The following is a 19681-nucleotide window of genomic DNA, read 5'->3' on the forward strand; positions in this document are numbered from 1 at the left end:
ATTATGAAATTAGAAACACTGTTTTAGTCCTTCCATAATAAACAGTAGTTGGGATTTTTAGAATAAATAGTAATTTGATCCACACTGATCCCATCAGTCCACACTGTTGAAAGTGACTTATCCCCATGATAGGGCCTCCTTATGGAAGGGGGTGACTCTGTGCCACCCAGGGACAGTGTGCATATTCCTCATTATTGAGAGTAACTATATGACATGTTATCATCTAGAACCTTCCTTTTCTATGTCCTGATGATCCATATGGTTTCCAGGACTACTTGCCACCTTTTTGCTTGGACTTCAAAATATTGCTTTCTTACCTTCCGATGTAGGAAACTTCTCAGCATGTACAACAAGAAGCACAAAATTGAGAAGGAATACAGTAAAATCCTTCAAGATGGAAGTTTTCATTTCCATGGTTTCTTTTCTTGCCTCGTGTCAGGCTGTGCACTTTGCATAGACAGGCAGCTTAAACAGATTCTGTTTAATTAGGTGAGGCAACCCCCTAAAGCTGTGGGAGCAAAACACCTGAGAACAGTCAAACAGACTTCCTCTGAGATAAGAAATGAGTAACGTTCTAAGCTCCTTCAGTGTTGCATGCTATATATTCACTTCTTTGTTAGCAAAGCAGCTGTGCTACACAAATACAAACATACAATTATACAACTTTACTTAGAATTCTGTTAGACAGCACTTTTACGACTGCCACGTATCCCCTATACTATTGAATATATAAGAATCATGAGTACAAATCGGTTATTAATGTGTAACTTTAGGTTATGCCATTTGTAACTGTGATTATGAATTCCAACCATGCTAAAATATTATTTGGAGTAAGCTGCAATGAACTTGTTTCTAATGTATCCACATGGATCTTGCATTGATACTGAGGGCCAGAACAAACTGACCAAAAAGGGTGGATTGGGGCCACCCCAACACAGCTTGGCCCAGCACCGTGGCAACCACACACCACAGCCCCAGTCCACCATGGAGCTGGTCCAAATAGCTGCAGAAAAGATATACTCCTATTTGGGCTGGTAAAAAGCTGCCTTAGACAGCCTGACTGCAACCCCAGGGCAGCTTCAAGCCACTCCGGCAGCATGCGCCGCATAAACACCGTGCCCCCAGAGTGTCTTGAAGCAGCCCATGTATGGTCAGCCAGAGTGGCTTCTGAACATCTTGGGGAGGTGTGTGGCGTCTAAATGTGATGCCCTCAAGTCACCTGGAAGCCATTTTTTCAGTCAGTTTGTTCTGGCCCTCAGAGAAAGAAGTTAGAAGCTTAAGGTTTTGTAGGCTTAGGTCTACTTCATCAGATACATGGAGTGAAGTACTTGGGAACAGACTCTATAGCACAGACCTTTATACTGTAGTTATGAATGAGCAGGCTGAATGTGTGAATAGCAATAAAAATCAAATCTTGTGAGTATGGTGATGAGATGACAAGTTCAGTTTTAATGATGGTCATGGGGGGACAAAGGAAAAATAGAAATATATTTATATTTAGCTGAGGTGAGTATTGTTGATGCTCTTAATACTCTGTGATGCTGGATTTGAAAGTTTAAGGGTCTGTATATAGTTTCGTTGTTTTAAAGTTTTGGTATTTTTAACTGTTTTAGTATATCCTTACATGTGATTATAGTTCATCTCAGTTGGGAGCTGTATGTGACCACTAGTGAGGTTCTTTCATTTCCTGTCATTAGTCTGTTCTGTAATAGATTAGTCCTAGATACAAGGCGTTTTTTTACTCTTCATATGGTGGATTCTGCAGTTTGTTGTAATTCCATGAGTTTGGTGTCAGTCTTGTGAGTCCAACCAGATACAACTGCACTGGAGGGCTTGGCTGTAAACTCTGGATTTGGTAGTGTGTTCAGGGTGGAAACTGGAGGCATGTATTTGTAGTAGTCAGTGGGTTTGCAGTAGTGTTGTCCTTAGATGTATCTGTACAGTGGTGTCTAGAAATTAAATTAATTCTGTTGATAGTTCCAGGTTGAGCTTGATGGTAGGGTGGAAGTTGTTGAAAACTCTGGTGGAATGTCTTGACTGAGTCCTCTCCATGAGTCCAAATTATGAAGATAGTGTACCCCAGGTAGGTGAGAGGTTTCTGGGTACAGGAGTTAAGGAAGTGTTGTTCCAGTTCAGCCATGATGTTGGCATATGGTGTTGCAGTGGGAGTGCCCTTGGCAGTACCATTAACTTGAAGGTATATATTACTAAAAGTGAAGTAGTTGCGTGTGAGAACTAAGTGGCAGACCTTGATGGATAGGTCTGTTACAGTACTATCTGATGTTTCTGACAGCTTGTAGTCCATCCTTGCGTGCAATGTTTGTATACAGGGATTTTGCAATGTGTTAACGTGTTACTCACACAGTGCTAAGATCTTACATAAATCAAGTAGTACTCCCCCACTTTCTCATTCTTCTGTTTACCCAGCTCCTTCTTCAGTGAGTCTGGTCATACAAGTGTATGAAAGGTTTTGTAAAGTGAGAGGAAAAAGATAAAGCTATCCTTTTACCTGTTATAATGTGTTTGTTAAAAAGCTATTCCAAAGTAAGTCTGAGTAAGTCTTAACTTTAAGTGACACATACTCCCTAGGTAAGTAGGATAGTAATGCACCATCCACCTGTAATAAACCCATTCGCCCAGATGATCCAACGGAGACATTCTTAAGCCTCTAAAGTTTACTTCTGCTTTTGCAAATTTCTGTCATCTAGTTTTTAGAACCAGAATTCACTCATCAAAGATTAATAAATGCAAATACCCTTTCTTTCATTAACCTGACATGAGGTCAAGAGATTTAGACCAATCAGTATTAGTTAAGGTATGTGCAAAGAATAAAGGGATATATTAGAGATGATATGTGATCTTTAAATTAGAAATGCTACGTATTGAAGTTGGGACCCAGGTTCCTGCTTACAAAACTTGCACACTAACCCTGACATTTCCAGTCCACAATTCTTGATTGGGAGTGGGTTGACAAGGAGGACACAGTGATTCAGTTGGGCATAAAACCACTCTGCAAATACTCAGACTCTCAAACCATTTCTAGTAATTCTCCACCTGTTGTCTTTGTAGCTATACATTTAATGCTGTACTTGAGATCATCGCTCTCTACTCAAATAAATAACTTATAACCTTTAAGAAACAAGACATGTGAAGAGTGAGTGAAGTGGGCATGTTGGTTGGAGTAACATGAAGAGACATGTAGATAAATGACAAACTGAACTGAAGAGGCTGTAAGATGAGATCCATGTTTTAGGGCAGCCTTCCCCAATTTGATAATTCCCAGATCTATTGCACACCCACAATTCCTAGAAAACAGTCCTATTTTGGGCTTTTGGTCTGTGTGTGTGTGTGGGGGGGGGAGGATCCAGGTTGGAGGAAGGCAGTTTTAAATGGACAAAAATAATTATTTTGAAGAAACCAGTAACAATTGTGCTTCTCCAAGGTCAACAGTGAAGACCTCCATGCCATTCTCTGTAAATCCCATTATCTTGCTCAACACCAAAATCCCAAATGATGAGTTAAGGATAACTGAACCAATTGAACAACTGCAGTTATTGGTGTTCTTGGTAATATTTAGCATTATAAAATTAATTTTCAAATGTAACGTTCAAGCTCTGGGATTGAAAGAAATGTTCTGGATTCGAGCATTGCTCTCTGCATTTCTACTACCCTTAGAACCATTCTATCACAACTTAGTTTTTTACATTCTCACTTGATTCTCCCCAGCCTGATATCTTCCATACATGGCCATTTATGGCCCTATTACAATGGGTAGGCACAAGCTCCATCATGGATTCCACAATCTTAGCAGTCAGATCCTGGTAGAAAAGGCATACACTTAGAATTAAAGAACCCTGAGTGCAGGAACCGAACAGTCTTTCCACACAGAAATCCATCCTGTTCACCCAAATCTTTCTCCATCCCAGTAGAATTTAATGTGTGTGGGGATTAATTAAGTTACTGCTATCGAATTCTTGCCAATCTCCTCAAATTACCAAAAATTTCCCTTCTGCCCACTTTCACTATATAGAATCTTGAAGCATATAAACATACAATAAATCCTATGCAACACAAGAAAATGCTCTAAGAAAATTGAGAAAATGTCTCCATAACCCCAGTCATAAGAGGCCAGCTTATTCTCTCAACTGTTACATATGATACATGAAAAATAAGTGTCTGGAAATATTTTTAATATATATATTTACACAAGCTTGCACTCTGCATGCATAGAGGACAAAACAAATTACTATATTAAATGAAACATGAGAGTCTCACTCAGAAGCAAAGGACAAAACTGGTTTTATTTTCAAAGACACTGAAATCATGACAAGCTAAGGCAGAAACTGTATCTCCTGTTACCAATAAAGGCAAGATTTCAAAATGCAGTTTTGTAAATGACACTAGAATAAGCTTAAAGATATTGAATCCACCCACAGGCAAAAATGTTTCCAGTGAATCTTTAGATGGGGTACAACCTATCTGCCCTGATATTAATAGGAGTAGGCTGACAACCATGAATCTTCCTAGCAAAGGCACTTCAAGGACTGATCCTGTGCAAGCAGAGAAATGATGGTCTGTCCCAGTTTAATTCCTTGTGATTATTTACAGTGAAGCAGCAGGAGAGATAAAATCTGTCCAGAGGCCTGCGCTAGCAGATATTCTTGTGACATTAAAAGAGCCAAGTGGGTTGTGGGGAGGAAGCATGGCATGCAAGTGCCAGAGACTGGCATGACTGTAATACAGCACAGTTGGCAGAGGAAGAAAAGAAAAGGAAGTGAAGTGGAACTCATTCTGTCCATTCCTTCTTAATGGCCAAGTTCCATTCCCAAGTGAGATGGTCGTGCTTATCATCATCAGTGAAGAAGGACTTGTTGCGGTAGTTCCCTCGAGCCATCATGCCCTTGGGTGCTTCCTCCAGAGGTGTCATGAATTCATATTCTTCTGGCCGTGGTCCATAGCTGCCCACCATGAATGTAGCTTTGTCCACTATGAGATAACAACCCACAAGAAAAGAGTCTGTCTTACAGGAGCTCATCAGAGAAAGGACAGAACCAGAACTTGGAAAGTTTTTGGGGGGAGGGACTACAACCCCCCCCCCCCCACAACCCCCCCCACCCCCCCCCCCCCCAGCAGGGCAACTAGTCATGCTGGCTGAAGAAATCTAGAAGCTGTAATCCATCAGAGTAATATTTTAATCAGAATACAGAGGTACCAGACCTGTGCTGATCTCAGATAGCACATATGCTGCTAAGCTAGACATGCACAGAGAAAGCAATAGACCTCTGGCACACTTTCAGAAACATACATTGAATATGGCTTGCAAAGGTGCAATGCAAAGCCTAGGTTAGGCTGTAAGAGCATAAACTGTTGCTCATGGATGTCAACAGTGGTCAGTTTAAAAGTGCCGCAGCCTTGGAATGGATGTCTCGCGTGAAGAAAAAAATGTGGCCCTCTGCCAAGTGTCACAGTAAAACACCTGGCTATATTGAGCAGATAGCAGCCTACTTGTATCTCAAATTGACCTCGGCCTATCTTAAAAGCCTAGGGCAAATAAAGCCTTGCAGCCACCAGCAGGCCCTAGGATCCACATGCAGGAACAGACATTTGTAGCTATTATTTCATTCCTCCATTCTATTACAAATTTGTATTTGTACAAATTTAAATTTGAGAAGACTAGATAACAGGAAAACACTGCATCAACATCTGCAGAGATGGAGAGGAGAATTGCTGAAGAAGAGGAAAACACTGCTTTACTCACCTTTTACTCCTGTCCGATAAGTGTGCTGCCCGTATTTCAAGCCAGATACAATTTCTCTATTAACCTGCAAAAGAAAAGCAGAGTGTGCAACTGAGTTCAAATTTCTGTTGCCCATTTCCCCTTGGTAACAGGAGTGTCCTCTTCTCCTTGTTTCCCTCCTCATCTTCTGCTTGTTCATGCCATTTCCTACCATCTCTCACTATCCATTTTTAACTACTGTACTGGAAATGGTACAGAGAAAAACAGACTTGTGAGCTGGTGCACACAAACAGGATTTTGTAGTTCAATCTAAGATTGCTTCTTCTTGGCAGTCACAATGTAGACCCTCAGCTCTTTGATGAGTTTTTTTCCAGCACACTTAGTAGTGAGACAGACTTCTAAACATGTTTCATTTAGAAGTTGACCATGGGAACAACAGCAGATTGCAGTACCTTCATTTCTTCCAGACATTCAGTGATGTGATCCCCCAAAAATAACTCTCCTAAGCTCTGCTCTGTCTAGCCCAGGGCATCACGTGGGATAGGGGAAGAATCCAAAAAAGATTTTAAGGCTGAGAATTCTAATGAGGTATTCAAGTAACTATATTCATCAAGAGGAACAAGGATGTGTGCTGTGGCCCACCCCTTCAAGCAGCAGCCTCTCAATGTTAACTGGGAAGATCTGAAGGAGAGACAACCATATTACCATACTGGTAAACTGTTGTGCATCCCCCCCCACACACACACACATACTGGCAGAGGATCTCTCAGAGGTGGCACCATAGCTAATACTTGTTAGTTAGTACTGTGCAGCAGAAGGTACAGCAAACTCCTTTTTAATGTCTTTTACCCTTCCCCCCCCCAAAAAAAATCGCTATGATAAGACAATCCAAATGAAATAGAAACAGTGACAGAAAATGAAACTCCTAGACCAGGTGGCACTCAACGAGCTACAGGGGTATGAGGGCAACTACAGGTAGCACTGTGGCTAATGATGCAGCTGGAATCAAGTCAAAAAGATGTTCACCTGTTGATGTGTTCCGAGGTGAAAGAAACATCCAGAGCTACACAAATCATATTATAGGAACAATGTGAGAAGCATCAATCAGGGATGGTAGACATAGCAAAGGAAAAAATGGAACATATAAATATTACAATACTTCAGGTGAGTGAGTTGAAGTTTTACTCAGGAAATTAAAATCTAAGAAGAAAGAGGTGGCATTAATAATGAGGGCAGATGTAGCAAAAGCAGTCAAAGAATATAATGCAAAGTATTGACTGAATAATATCAATAAGACTTCCGGGGAAAACCCGGAGAAAAAGAAATTGAAAGATTTTGTGCTGGAGTCCAGAAGGAAATTGTTCACAAACACAAACAGGACTTGTTAATCATAAGCAAGCAGAATGCTTAAGTAGAAAACAGAGCAGAATCAAACAATGTAGGAAAATTTGTCCAAGGATAAGGAAATGAAGCAAGTGAATGACTGATTTGATGTTGTGAAGCCAACACTTTATTGCAAACACACTCTTTAAGCAACCAAAGCAGTGATTGTATAGAGTGCGCCCATGCTAGACGGGTGCTCCATACGCGGCTTCCAGCTTATGTGGAAGCCATGCGACAGGAGAATGAATAGTGCACAAGCCCGTAGCGTGTGTACCCTCCCGCGCCACGAGCATGAGCCCCATTCAATCAAATGGGACTTGAGCTAACACGCTATTCGGCTTATGCGGAGGGGTCCAGAATGGATCCCCCGCATAAGCCAAGGGCGCACTGTACATGGAAATCACTGATGGCCAATATAGGAATCAAATAGACTACATAATTGGAAGCAGAAGATGGAGAAACTCAATTCTCTCTGCAAAAACAAGACTAGGAACAGATTCTGGCACAGCCCATGAACTGATATCAAATATTAGAGTAAATTTAAAGAACACTAAACCATTTATCATTCCAAAATACAACTTGTGGAACATCCCTTTAGATTTTAAAAATAATGTTAAAAAATGGATTTGCACTATTAAGGCTAATTAATTGACTGGGAGCCAGAAGAACAGACTGAAGCCAGGGACATTGTCAGAGAGGAAAGCAAACAGACACTATCTGCAGCAAAAAAGAAAGAGACACCTAAGTGGATAATAAACGAAGCAGTTAAGAACAGACAAGAAGCAAAAGTAAAAGGTGCCAGAAACAGATTCACAACCCTGAATGTAACAGTTCAATGACTTGCATGCAGGGACATGCAAAACTTCAGTGGGCTATCAGTATCCACAGGGGATGGTTCCAGAATGCCCTGCAGATACCAAAAACCACAAATGCTCGAGTCAGTATTTAACATTTAAAATTACCTGGGCAACAAGATCCAGGCACCAGGAAAGCTTCCTGCACTGTTTCCCACCTTCCCATCATGAAGGCTCTTCCAGAATTTAAACCTTTCCTGACTCTGTTCCCCACTTTCTCAGCCTTCCCATCATAAAGCCTCTGCCAGATTTTAAACCTCTTTGCCACTGACCCACCTCAGGGAGGGGCAGCTGAAGGAGTGGGACAAGGAGGTGTATTGGTGGGTAAGGGGTTTAGATTCTGTCAGAGGCTTCCTTGTGAGAAAGTGGGAAACGGAGTGAGGCAGTTTAAATTCTGGGAGAGGCTTCCTTGGAGTTTATCAGACAAGGGAAATTGGAAGTATAATCCAATGGCAATCTGAACGCAATCATGGGGTTTAACGTTATTGCCTGATAACCCACTACACGCAAATTCAGGCAATGGGAAGTCAGTCCGAGCGCAATCATGAGGTTTCACGTTATTGCGTGATAGACTGCTACACGCAAATTCGGGCAATGGCATGCTATTTTCGGGCAATGGGAAGCCAATTCGAATGCAGTTCGCATTCACGTAAATTCGCTGAACTAGCGAATTCACATGAAAGCGTGCTGACCCCACTTTCTTTTCATTCAAAATTAAGAGAAATTCCTCAAACGTGATAAAGTCCCTTGTGAGAGTGTGGGAAACTGAGTAAGGCAGGGGTTTAAATTTTGGCAGCACCTTTGTGATGTGAAGGTGTGAAAGAGAGTGAGGTTTAAGTTCTGATTGTGTCTTTGTGGTGGAATTGACTTCTATGAGGGGAGGCAGCGGCTTGCCCAGGTCTTGCTTCAGCAGCCTTCGCTACTGCCCTGGGACCGCTTCTCAGCCTGGTCATTGCAGGTTAAAAATAATTAAATGGTTCCTCATTTCAATCCATGGTCGCTCAAATCTGCAGATACCAAACCCATGGATGTCAAAGGCACACAGTACTATAATAGTCAATGTAGAGAAATAGAAGATGACAGCAAAAAAGGAAAAACTAGAGATCTCTTCCACACAATCCAAAAAACCAAAGAAAAATTTAAACCAGGAAATACATGTGAGAGGCAAATATGACATTCAGTTATGTTTTAGATTTAGGAAGTTATGAGATATCAGGTTGCAGAAGATCCTGTGAGGTTTTTTTCAAACTAGTTGAAGGGAAATGTGAGACTAGGGGGAAACAGATCTAGAAATGATTATTAATTTGCTAACTACTTCTTTAGCCTAATATTGGAAAAAGAACATTCTCACACTACAGTCAAATTGGTTTTAGAAGATCATTAACATTGCAGAATGAGAAAACATACTGTATATACTCATGTATAAGTCTAGAAATTTAGGTCAAAAAATTGACCCCAAAAAACTGACTCGACTTATCCATAGGTCAATGTAAGTACTGTATCTTAACTCTTACTTAAAAGAAGGAACCATCTCCTGGTGAAAAGCAAGAGTACAATATGTGAAACACCGACCCCCTCTACTCTCTCATCCATCCAGTCTTAAGAGTAAGCACAAAGAGTTATGTCTGCTGAAATTTTATAAGTTCTTTGACATTGTTTTGCTTTGCATCATCCTTTAGATCCTTTGCTATATACCCCTATCTACGATCATAGCAAAATACATAATTTTGGCCCCAAAACTTGCCCTCAACTTGTACATGAGGACGATTTATAGTCTAGTATATATGGTAATACAGAAGTGTGCAAGGTAATCTAATATACAATAGTTACTTTGTAGAGAAACTGGTGACTTACAGAACTTTGAAATGATAAATTTAGTCACAATATTCATTTTGATGCACTGTTCTCAAAGTTAATAACTGATTTACAAGTAGGGTTTAATTATTATTATTTAGACAATTTTCCAATAGCTTTGTCTCTAGTTTTAAGGAAGCTGATGGAGCTACCACACTAACCCATTTTCCCACTTGATTTATTGTTTATGATTAGGCAATCTCTAAGATAATTATATTCAGGCTTTTATCCAAACAATTCTTCTGACAACTGACAAATTCGTCAAGGTTTATTACAAACCATGGAAAAATAAACGTTCTTTGAAAGTGCCATGTGAGGTCAAATAACCAGCCCCCAAACATTAGATATGTGTCTATAAAAAACATCTCATTTTGGAATATCTCACTGTTGTGTGTCCACATTGCACACCAATTTAGCATTACAGTGATCCCTCCACATTAACTGAAGTTAGGGGTGAAGGACCCCCGTGAATGAGAAAAAAAACGCAAATTAAAAAACCCCCACTTCTTTTTACCTGAGCAAACATCTCCCTAGGAATCTCCCCAGGTCATCCAGTGCAACTCTGTGGTCAACATCTGCCAGACATTGATCATAAAATCTTGCTGGACAAATGCCTACAGAAATGTTTTTCTCCAGGAACTTCTAGGGTCTCCAGTAGAATTCTATGGTCAACTTCTGGCAGAGTTGCACTGGAGGACTTAAGAGACTCCTCGAGAGAATAATTAACCAAAACCGCAAATAATCAAATCTGCAAATGTCAAAGCCAAAAATGTGGAGGGCCAACTGTAGTTTACTGCTTAGAGTAAAATATGAAAGACATAAACCAGCCATGTGCAATTTTGCCCTGGGCCAGCCTGAAGAGAAGACATCCATAGAACAGGACAGAATCCAGCATTTGAAGACCTTGGTAGGAAATAAACTCACTTTGAAGTGGATCTTGACTCTGTATTCTGATCCTTCTTTTAATACGAAGGTTTCTTTCTTGAGAGCTTCAAGGTCACCTGCAGCAGAGGAAACAAATTTAATTTTGCTATGACTGGCAGTGAAGAACACACTTTCTAGTCTCAACTGCCACTCAGACGTTTATAAGTGCAGCAGGTGTGTGCATCTGCCAGGGATTGGAGGCTTTCTGCTGGGGATGCTTTAGTTTGAAATCTTGCAAGGGTAGGACCCAAAAGCCCATGAGTCAGCTTCCAGTTCTTATCCTTCTGTGACCCCAAAGGGCTCCAGATGCACCCAAACCTCTTCAACATGTTTTTATAAGGTCAAAAGCAGCCCTAGAGGCTTCCAGGTATACAACTAACCATTCTGTGTTAGGTATGGGGAAAGGCTCAAAGCTTGGAGTGACTGGACAGTTGCTTCCAATTATGAAAAAAGGCCCTCTAAGCCTGAAACAAACCGTGGTGAAGGGGTCTATCCTGAAATGGGCAATCATACTACCTGGAGACTTTGGGATTGTATTGCAAATAAGTACAATACATCTATGTATACAGTTGTTATATTTTTTATTATATGTAAATACGGCATTAATAAAATCTTGAGAAAAGTAGATCAATAACTCCAAACATTTCTTCAATTTCCACTTAAATTTAACATGTATTCTTTTTTATTATCTATCCTTTCTCAACTCAATTGTCTTCTTTTTTTAACTTTTTCTCTAACCTAGTTGAATTTTCTCTAAAATTTAATATATTTCCATACCATAACTTATAGATCTAGACCTAGATCTATTTTCCCCTTGTAATTTTTACTTAGTCATTTGTCTTCATCCCCCCCGCTCCCAATATTATTTCCTTATCCTGTTCACGATAGTTGTGTCAAATAGATCTTTCAATTAATGTTATATAGACCTGGCTATATAATGTTCCAATAATTTTTAACTTTTAACCAATTTTCGTCTGCTTTTTTGATGATTTGTCTTTCAACTGGTGGGTCATCTTATCCATTTCCATCATATCAACTTAAGTAACCACTCTTCTGCTGTTGGTAATTTCCATTTTTGGGCAAACAAAATCCTTGCTGCTGATACCATATATAGTATTACTCCTCAGTTCTCTTTTTTTGAACTCTTTGTCCAAACTGGATGTAATGTTTAATAGAAAAAGTTCTGGGTTTAAACAAAAGGGTTTCATGTGTGTGTGTGTGAAAACACCTGTAAAAATGGGATTAAGGGGGCTTGCTCCCTCAAATAATCCATTTTGGGAACCACTATTTTGACTAGATTGTAACATATCAGACGAAACATTCATAGTAATTTTAAACATATGCTCAACTGAAAATACTGTAGAACAACTTTATACCAGCTCAATTGGAATACATTTTAATCAAAGTTGGCGTATGTTTTAAATGAACCACCAGTAGCTTCCTACAAAGAATCCTGGAAGTTGTCTGAAGAGATTCTGAGCATCCCTGTTAGCAGATCCCTAACACTTTTCTCCACACCTCCATCCAACCCACCTCCACTGAACTGCTGCTTCCACAGTTTCTTGGAGACATAAAATGATTTTTAAACTAGTTTTGTAACTCTGTAGTTCACATGTACGTTATAGTTTATTACTGATAATTATATGCAGCCTCTCCTCCGATAAGCTCAGTGTGGTGTACATAACTTTCCCGCACCAGGGTTCAATTCCCAGCTCAGCCATGCAACCCCCTGGGTGACCTTGGGCACGTCACACACTCTCAGCCTCAGAGGATGGCAATGACAGACCACCTCAGAACAAATCTTGCCATGAAAACCCCATTATAAGTTTGCTTTAGGGTCACCATAAGTTGAAAATTACTTGAAAGCACACAATAAGAACAACAACAACAAAAACCCACATTTTATACTCACAACATTCCTGTAAGGTAGGTCAGGCTGAGAGTGACTAGCCCAAGATCACCAAGTGAATGTTATGACTCAATGAGATACAGAATCTTTTTGGTACACTACACCAGTGGATGCACTTTTCCCAGGGACACATAGTAGTAGCGAGGGGATGCTGTTACGTGCAAGCAGGCTACATCTCCAAAGCTTACTTCTTTCACAGCCATAATTGCTTAAGAAGGCCATAACTACACTGGTATAACTCAACAATAGGATTCTGGCCTGGATTCCCAACTCTACAACTCTAACAAAATGCAGATGAGAATGTAGATTTGAATGTGCCCAACTGCCCATGTTCTTGAAGAATGAATGTTTGGTCCTATATGCTTCTGCATTTCTGCAATTCTACTGAAATCAGAATCAAAGAATACAACTTCCTTTGTGCAAATTCCACTGAAATGAACAGGAACTGAGGGAAGAGTAAGGAGTAAGTGCAGACTAGAAGACTCACAAACTGTATGCTGTATAATGTGTGTGTGTGTGTGTGTGTGTGTGTGTGTGTGTGTGTGTGTATATATATATATATATATATATATATATATTTGTGGTGTTGCTACTCCCCATCAGTGTGGTGTAGTGGTTTGAGCACTGGACTGCAACTCTGGGGACCAGGGTTGAACTCCCCACTCAACCATGGAAACCAGTGGGTGTCTTTGGGCATGTCATACTCTCTCAGCCTCAAGAGGAAGACAAAGGCAACACACACACCCATATATCTTTCTAAGAAAAGCCCATGATAGGTTCACCCTAAGTCAGTGGCAACCCCTCTCTGAATAAATCTTGCCAAGAAAATCCACATGATAGGTTTGACATAAGTCAGAAACAACATGAAGGCACACAAGAACACAATTGCCACACACACCCTCAAGAGATTTCAGCTGAAAAGGAAACATCTGAGGTTTACTAAGCCCTGACTTCCTCTCTCACCAGGTAAGAAGCCCATATAAGGTGAAGCATGACTCTCTCTGGCTGACACTGAACTCTGTAGAAATGCAAGCTGCTGCTACTGTACTAGTTTGCAAAGAGGCAGTTGTTCTAGTACTGCACCAGCAAGGAAGAGATGATAGCAAGTACTAGTCTTTATTACACTCAACAATTTAAAGACACAAGAACTTCAGGAAGAATTTCCAGAATCTAATACTGGCAAGCATCATACAGCTTTGGAAAAGGGGAATCTTTGAGGTCAACCAGTCCTGAGGTGACATATTTGTGGCAGTCGTGTTGGCTGTGCAGGAAAATACAACAAATTCCAAAATTCACAAAAGAGTGATACAATGAGCCCTTGTTATCCACTGGGGTTTGGTTCCAGGACCTCTGGAGATACCAAAATCCATGGATGCTCAAGTCCTGTTAAATGCAATGGCATAGTGAAATGGTGTCCCTTATATAAAATGACAAAATCAAGGTTTTCCTTTCAGAATTTATGTATTTTTGAAATACTTTCAAGCCATGGCTGCTTCAATCCGTAAATCCATGCTTCTTAGTCATGCTCAAAATGGAGGACATTTTGAAATCCCTCCTAGGCAGAAGGATGAAATGTAGGCCATGTTCTGGAAAAGGATGATGTTTGATCACCCTGGAACAGGGAAAGGGGAATAAAAGACAGGAAATCCATTAGCACCAGAAAAGTAACTTCCTTTGAGACAACCTGGATATCACAGGAAATTACTTTTCTGCTGCTAATAGAATTTTGATTTTGTTTTATATTCTACAACTTAACAGAGACCTTGGACTTTTTCACACGGGGACCTATGTGCTTCCCTCCCAAAAATGGTTAAAGCGTTGGCATCCTGGAAAAGCAAGCAAATTCACTAATGCTTATCGCACACAGAGCACAACAACAGGTTAAAAGCACATTACTTAGGTAAGAAAGTGAGTTAAATGTGAATTTGGGTTTCAGACGGATGAGGACAAATCCCTTTTCTAGCTTGGAAATAACTTTTTTGCACATGCCCCAAACTGTCATTGGCATGGCACAGACTGCCATAAAGTGGCGTACCGGCGCCAATTCTAAGGTTAGGGAGTGACCACCAACCGCACGCTCCCTAACCCTGGTATGTGCGGGTGCCATAACAATGGCGGAGCACTGTGTACACGGGCGCCGCTATTGTTACATAAGCGCCGTGTGGCATCCGCACATTGCAATGCGGTACTTACGTAATGAATGCGTCACACTGCCCCTGCAGCTCAAAAAGAACCTGGTTTTTCTGGGTTCCTTTTTTTGCTCCATAGGGAAGCCGCGCGGTTTGGCGGCTGAGGCTTCCCTCCGGAGAAAATTAGGCCGCTGGCAGGCCACCCTTTTTGGGTGGTCTGTCCGTTGCCATTGACATTTTTTTCCCTACACACACACACATATTAAACTGGATAAAATTCCCGATGCATCCCGAGGAAATATGAAAGATGGGGCTTGAGAGCAGCTATGAACCAAGAAATCCCAAATTCAAACTTTATTTCATCCCACCATGAAGCTACTATACACTTTATACACCTATGGTCTCACCAAGTGGGACTCCTCTTATATCCTAAGGATAACCTTGGCCTATCTTGCAATGGTATACCAATTATAAGATAACATATATGACATACCCCAAACTTGAAATGTGTACATTGTTTTAAATTGTCCTGCTTTTAATAACACTTTATCAATTATAAGTGTATGTTTTAAGTTGTTTTAGTACAGTGGTACCCCGGGATACGAATGCGCCGCCTTACGAAATTTCCGGGTTACGAAAAAAATCAATAGGAAAAAACTGTTCCGGGTTACGAAGGTTTTTTCGGGTTACGAAAAAATTTTTGGTGCTTTTCGGCGCTATTTCGCACGAAATCGCGGCTTTTCCCCATTAGCGCCTATGGCTTTTTCGGCTTACGAAGCATTTCGGGTTACGAACGCGGCGGCGGAACGAATTATTTTCGTAACCCGGGGTACCACTGTATAGGTAATAACTTAATTCTATTTAATGTTGACTTTTTGTAAGTTTTTAACTAAACTGAAGGCTGCTTGAGTCCCAAAACTGGGTAAAAAGTGATATACAAAGAAATTGAGCCAGCATGGATTCATTCAATTGTTGGACTAGGACTTCAGGAAACTTGTGTTCAAACCTCTGCTCAATCACTGGGTGACGCTGGGCAAGTCATCCTGTCTCAACCACAGAGGAAGGCACACCCCTCTGAACCCACTCCAAAAAACCCACTAGATGGATTCACCTTAGGGTTGTCATAAGTCAGAAACAACTTGAAGGCACACAGCAAAAAATAAATATTATAAAGATGAACAAATGCTAAATGATGCTATAATGTGGGTACCTGTGTTATTACCTGGGCACCTTCAGATACTGTCAGACTTCAGATATCATCTCTGACCACTGGCTATGCTGGCCAGGGTTAATGTAATCTGAGGTCCAAAAATAGCCAATTCACTATCAGTTCGCCACCCCTGTCCTAGAGAGTTTTCTATGTATTCAGAATACCAACTTCATGCATACTCATGAATCACTTATCATCCCTTTTTGAAGTGAAAAGAAGATGTCACCTACCAGTAAGATCCATGGTGATCGGCCCTGGAGCAGTATCACATACCAAAGTGAGCCGAGTTACAGTCACATTTGGAATCGTTGGGTCTGTAGAATGAGAGAGGGAAGATGCTATGTTATCCAACAGGAAGACATTGTGGAGACCTTCCCTTCCCCACTTCACAAAGATGCTTGCAGTATTGCTTCCATTTCATAATAATTACTGTATTTTCTGGCATATAAGACTACTTTTTAACCCAGGAAAATCTTCTCAAAAGTCAGGAGTCGTCTTATATGCCAGGTGTTGTCTTATAGGGCAGGTACTGAAACCTCCAAGCCGGACTGGAAAATCTGCGGTCACCGCATATGGTGGGGGGGAGTTCAAAAACGGCCACGGCTGCATTCCCACCGTATGTGGCGATTCACCAGGATTCGTGGAAAGAAGTGACTTAACACGGTCCTGTTGACAAGGTGAGGGGCACCTTACCGGGAAGGTGTAAGTGAAGGGCGGAGCAAGCTGCAGGCATCCAGGATGCCCGGGGTATGGAAAAAAGAGCTGTGTTTGCACTACCGCTCTGACAGTTTTGGAGACAGGGAGGGCTGGGCAGGCAGGGAGAGAGAGAGAGATGACAAATCCAAACAGGTTTTGTATAAAACAAGTTTTCCTGCTAAGTACCTGCATGTCATAAACATTGCAATTAAAATTACCATACTGAAATCAAATCTCATGTTTTTTATTTTTTTATTTGGTGTGTATCGGAATAGGGGTAGTCTTATACGGCGAGTATATCCCAAACTCTATATTTTAACTGGAAAAGTTGGGGGTCGTCTTATACGCCCAGTCGTCTTATATGGAAAATACGGTATCTCCCTGTCTCCAAGATACAGAGGAATGCTCAAAGAATACTATGAATATCAAGATGCTTCCTGAGCTAATAATTTCCAACAAGTTGAATGGGACTTGGAGCCAGTTTACAAAAAACAAAAAAACAAAATCTTCAGAATCACTCAAAGATCCCACTTAGGGATCAAAGAGTACTTTATGTGTTGCTTAATGTGCTGCACATGCTTCAGTGCTCTCCTGCTAAAACATCCTGGCTCACAGAATATGAATCCCTGATATCTTTCTAGATACAGGAAAGTAGGACAGATTCAACCACATGATTTGATCAGTTATATGAACTGCACCTCTCCTTGCTTGTAGATATGCTTAGAATTGCAGCCTATGGGTTCAGTCCCTTCTTTTCACAAAAATAACAATTCCACCCACATGGTTCTTAAAATAATAAAGTCATAAATATTTCCAGATTCACATTCCTGAAAATCCTCAACAAGAGTAATCCAACTCAAACTATGCCTAAACTAAGCTTCACATAATTCAATTAGAATGGATACATATTACAGACCTATATTCTATACCTACTAAAAATGCAGCCTTAAAGGCACATATGTCTTTGTTCAGAGCTGGGGAATATGCAACTCTCTAATCTAGATGTTGCTGGACTGCAACTACCATCTTCTACAGCCAGCATAGCCAATAGAAATGTAACTTTACATAATACAAATGTACATGTTAAATGCTAGCTGCATTCTAACAATATCTGGAAGTCTAACAGTCTTCTAACAACATCTCAGTCTAATAACACACTCCCAATTCCTTACTTAATTCAATTTAACTTCAGTACTTCAAAACACATGCTAGATGAATGTACTCTGGGCATCTGCTCCCCTAAGTCCTGGACATAAGCCTACATCAATACTGCTAGATCTTTTCTTATTCATTGTTGCTGATCGGTTTTGAACTCTTTCACATGCTAAACAACTACACTAATGTAACACAAAAGCCACTAGCCAAACAAGAGAGACAGAGGAGACATGAATTCTGAAAACAGATTTTGGTTCTTCCTGAAAGCAATCTATTCAGAAATGGATGTTCCATCACAGTAAACTTACTCAAGATCAGAGAGGTTGGCCAACATAGTTACAACTCTCCTTCATGGTTAGGATGGTATTTCTGGATACTCTCCATTAGTGACAATACTAGTTCTACATCAAGGATTGATTGTTGAAGCCTTCCAGATACTGTTGGATTGCAATTCCTTCAGCACCAGTTGTCCCAGTCAGTGTATCCAATGATGAGGAATGACGAAACAATATCTGGAGGGCCCCTGCTCCACAAATTGTTAATCCTGACTAAGGTAGACCTATTGAATCAATTGAATTTATATGCTGATTCACTAGTCATTAATTGATTCAATGTGTCTACTCTAGTTGAGACTAACCAACAGGATGACAGCCACTGTGTGTCAATACTGGCTTCTTCCCTATTCTGAAAGCCTTTTGGTCCTGGTCCAGCCCCCTTACTCAACATGCTGAGCCATACCTGCCACCACTGGCCCATCCCCCAGTAGGGACTTTTTGTACTTTGCAAGGCTTTCATCATCCTTGTCCAACTCTTGCAGTTCTTGGAGTGTCTTCTGAGGTGGGGGTTTGTAGTTCAATTTGCTGTCTAGTTCATCTTCATCTTCTTCCACGTGCACCTCTGGGTCTTTCTCAGTCATGGTCACCCTGGCCTCAGAAGAGGAAGTTGGTCGTTTGTGTGAAAGGAGGAGGTTGTCAGCTGGGCTTCTGATGGAAACAGAACAATACTTTGGTCACTGGTACAGCAATCTCAATAGCACCAAAAGCACAAGTATCAATGGCATTTCTCATGTATTAGAAGAAGATTCTCTTGAATTCAGACATGCAGTGATCAGGCTGTACTCATTTCTATACAACAGTGCAAGGAGCCATTAATATCTCATCCTCCTGTGACTGTATCCTCTATCATAGTTAGCAACAATGGCCAAGATCCTACATCAGAGGCTATATTCATAACTTTATGATGTAGCTGGTTTCTTGACACACAGTCCTTCTAATGAATTGCGATGACATGCATCAGGAAGTCCTGCATGGTATCGTGGTGCACAATGAGACCTCCTATGGTACGATAAGTCCCATAGCGTTCTGGCACCCATTGCATAACTTGCCATATAGTGCAACAGCCACAAGGTTGGGTCCATTCATGCAGTTGTACCAAATCCTATGGCTCTGTTGAAAATGCAAGCCTTGAGCAACATCACAATTCACTTTAACACATTTGTAATTCAGTTTATGATTAAATAAATACCTAACAGAATGCCAACTGGTACAGTATATGCATTTACATTTTTAAGAATCTTATCCCACAAAACCTACCCATATCTGCAAATAATAAAACTGTAAAATGCAATTACCCTATGTGCCAGTGCTACGTACAATATCCAGACAACAATTTGAGACAGCCAATTTTTTTCTACTCCTAGATACCCCTCTAGGCTAGCTATATTGAAGGTTTCCTTTCTCTTTCCTACCCATGCTCATCCTTTAGCCAAGCTGAAGCTACAGAGAGCAGCAATACAGTAAAAGAGAGGGCAACACTACATGCCTTGATATG

General features: G+C 40.7%; 1 protein-coding gene across 3 annotated transcripts in view; it reads right to left on the reverse strand.

Moving 5' to 3' along the window:
* Nucleotides 1-4282: 4282 nt before the first annotated feature.
* ARHGDIB (Rho GDP dissociation inhibitor beta) overlaps nucleotides 4283-19681 on the reverse strand; it is a 26407-nt gene continuing 11008 nt past the window's right edge. For all 3 annotated transcript variants that reach the window (XM_042468924.1, XM_042468922.1, XM_042468925.1), the window contains exons 2-6: nucleotides 18590-18834; nucleotides 16231-16314; nucleotides 10753-10829; nucleotides 5759-5822; nucleotides 4283-4986 (exon numbers count right to left, since the gene is read on the reverse strand). In XM_042468924.1, coding sequence (XP_042324858.1) covers nucleotides 4787-4986; nucleotides 5759-5822; nucleotides 10753-10829; nucleotides 16231-16314; nucleotides 18590-18767 — 603 coding nt within the window. In that variant the 5' untranslated portion in view covers nucleotides 18768-18834 and the 3' untranslated portion in view covers nucleotides 4283-4786. The remainder of the gene's footprint in view (nucleotides 4987-5758; nucleotides 5823-10752; nucleotides 10830-16230; nucleotides 16315-18589; nucleotides 18835-19681) is intronic.

This window comes from Sceloporus undulatus, chromosome 5, assembly GCF_019175285.1.
Source record: "Sceloporus undulatus isolate JIND9_A2432 ecotype Alabama chromosome 5, SceUnd_v1.1, whole genome shotgun sequence".
In the NCBI taxonomy this organism is placed as follows: domain Eukaryota; kingdom Metazoa; phylum Chordata; class Lepidosauria; order Squamata; family Phrynosomatidae; genus Sceloporus; species Sceloporus undulatus.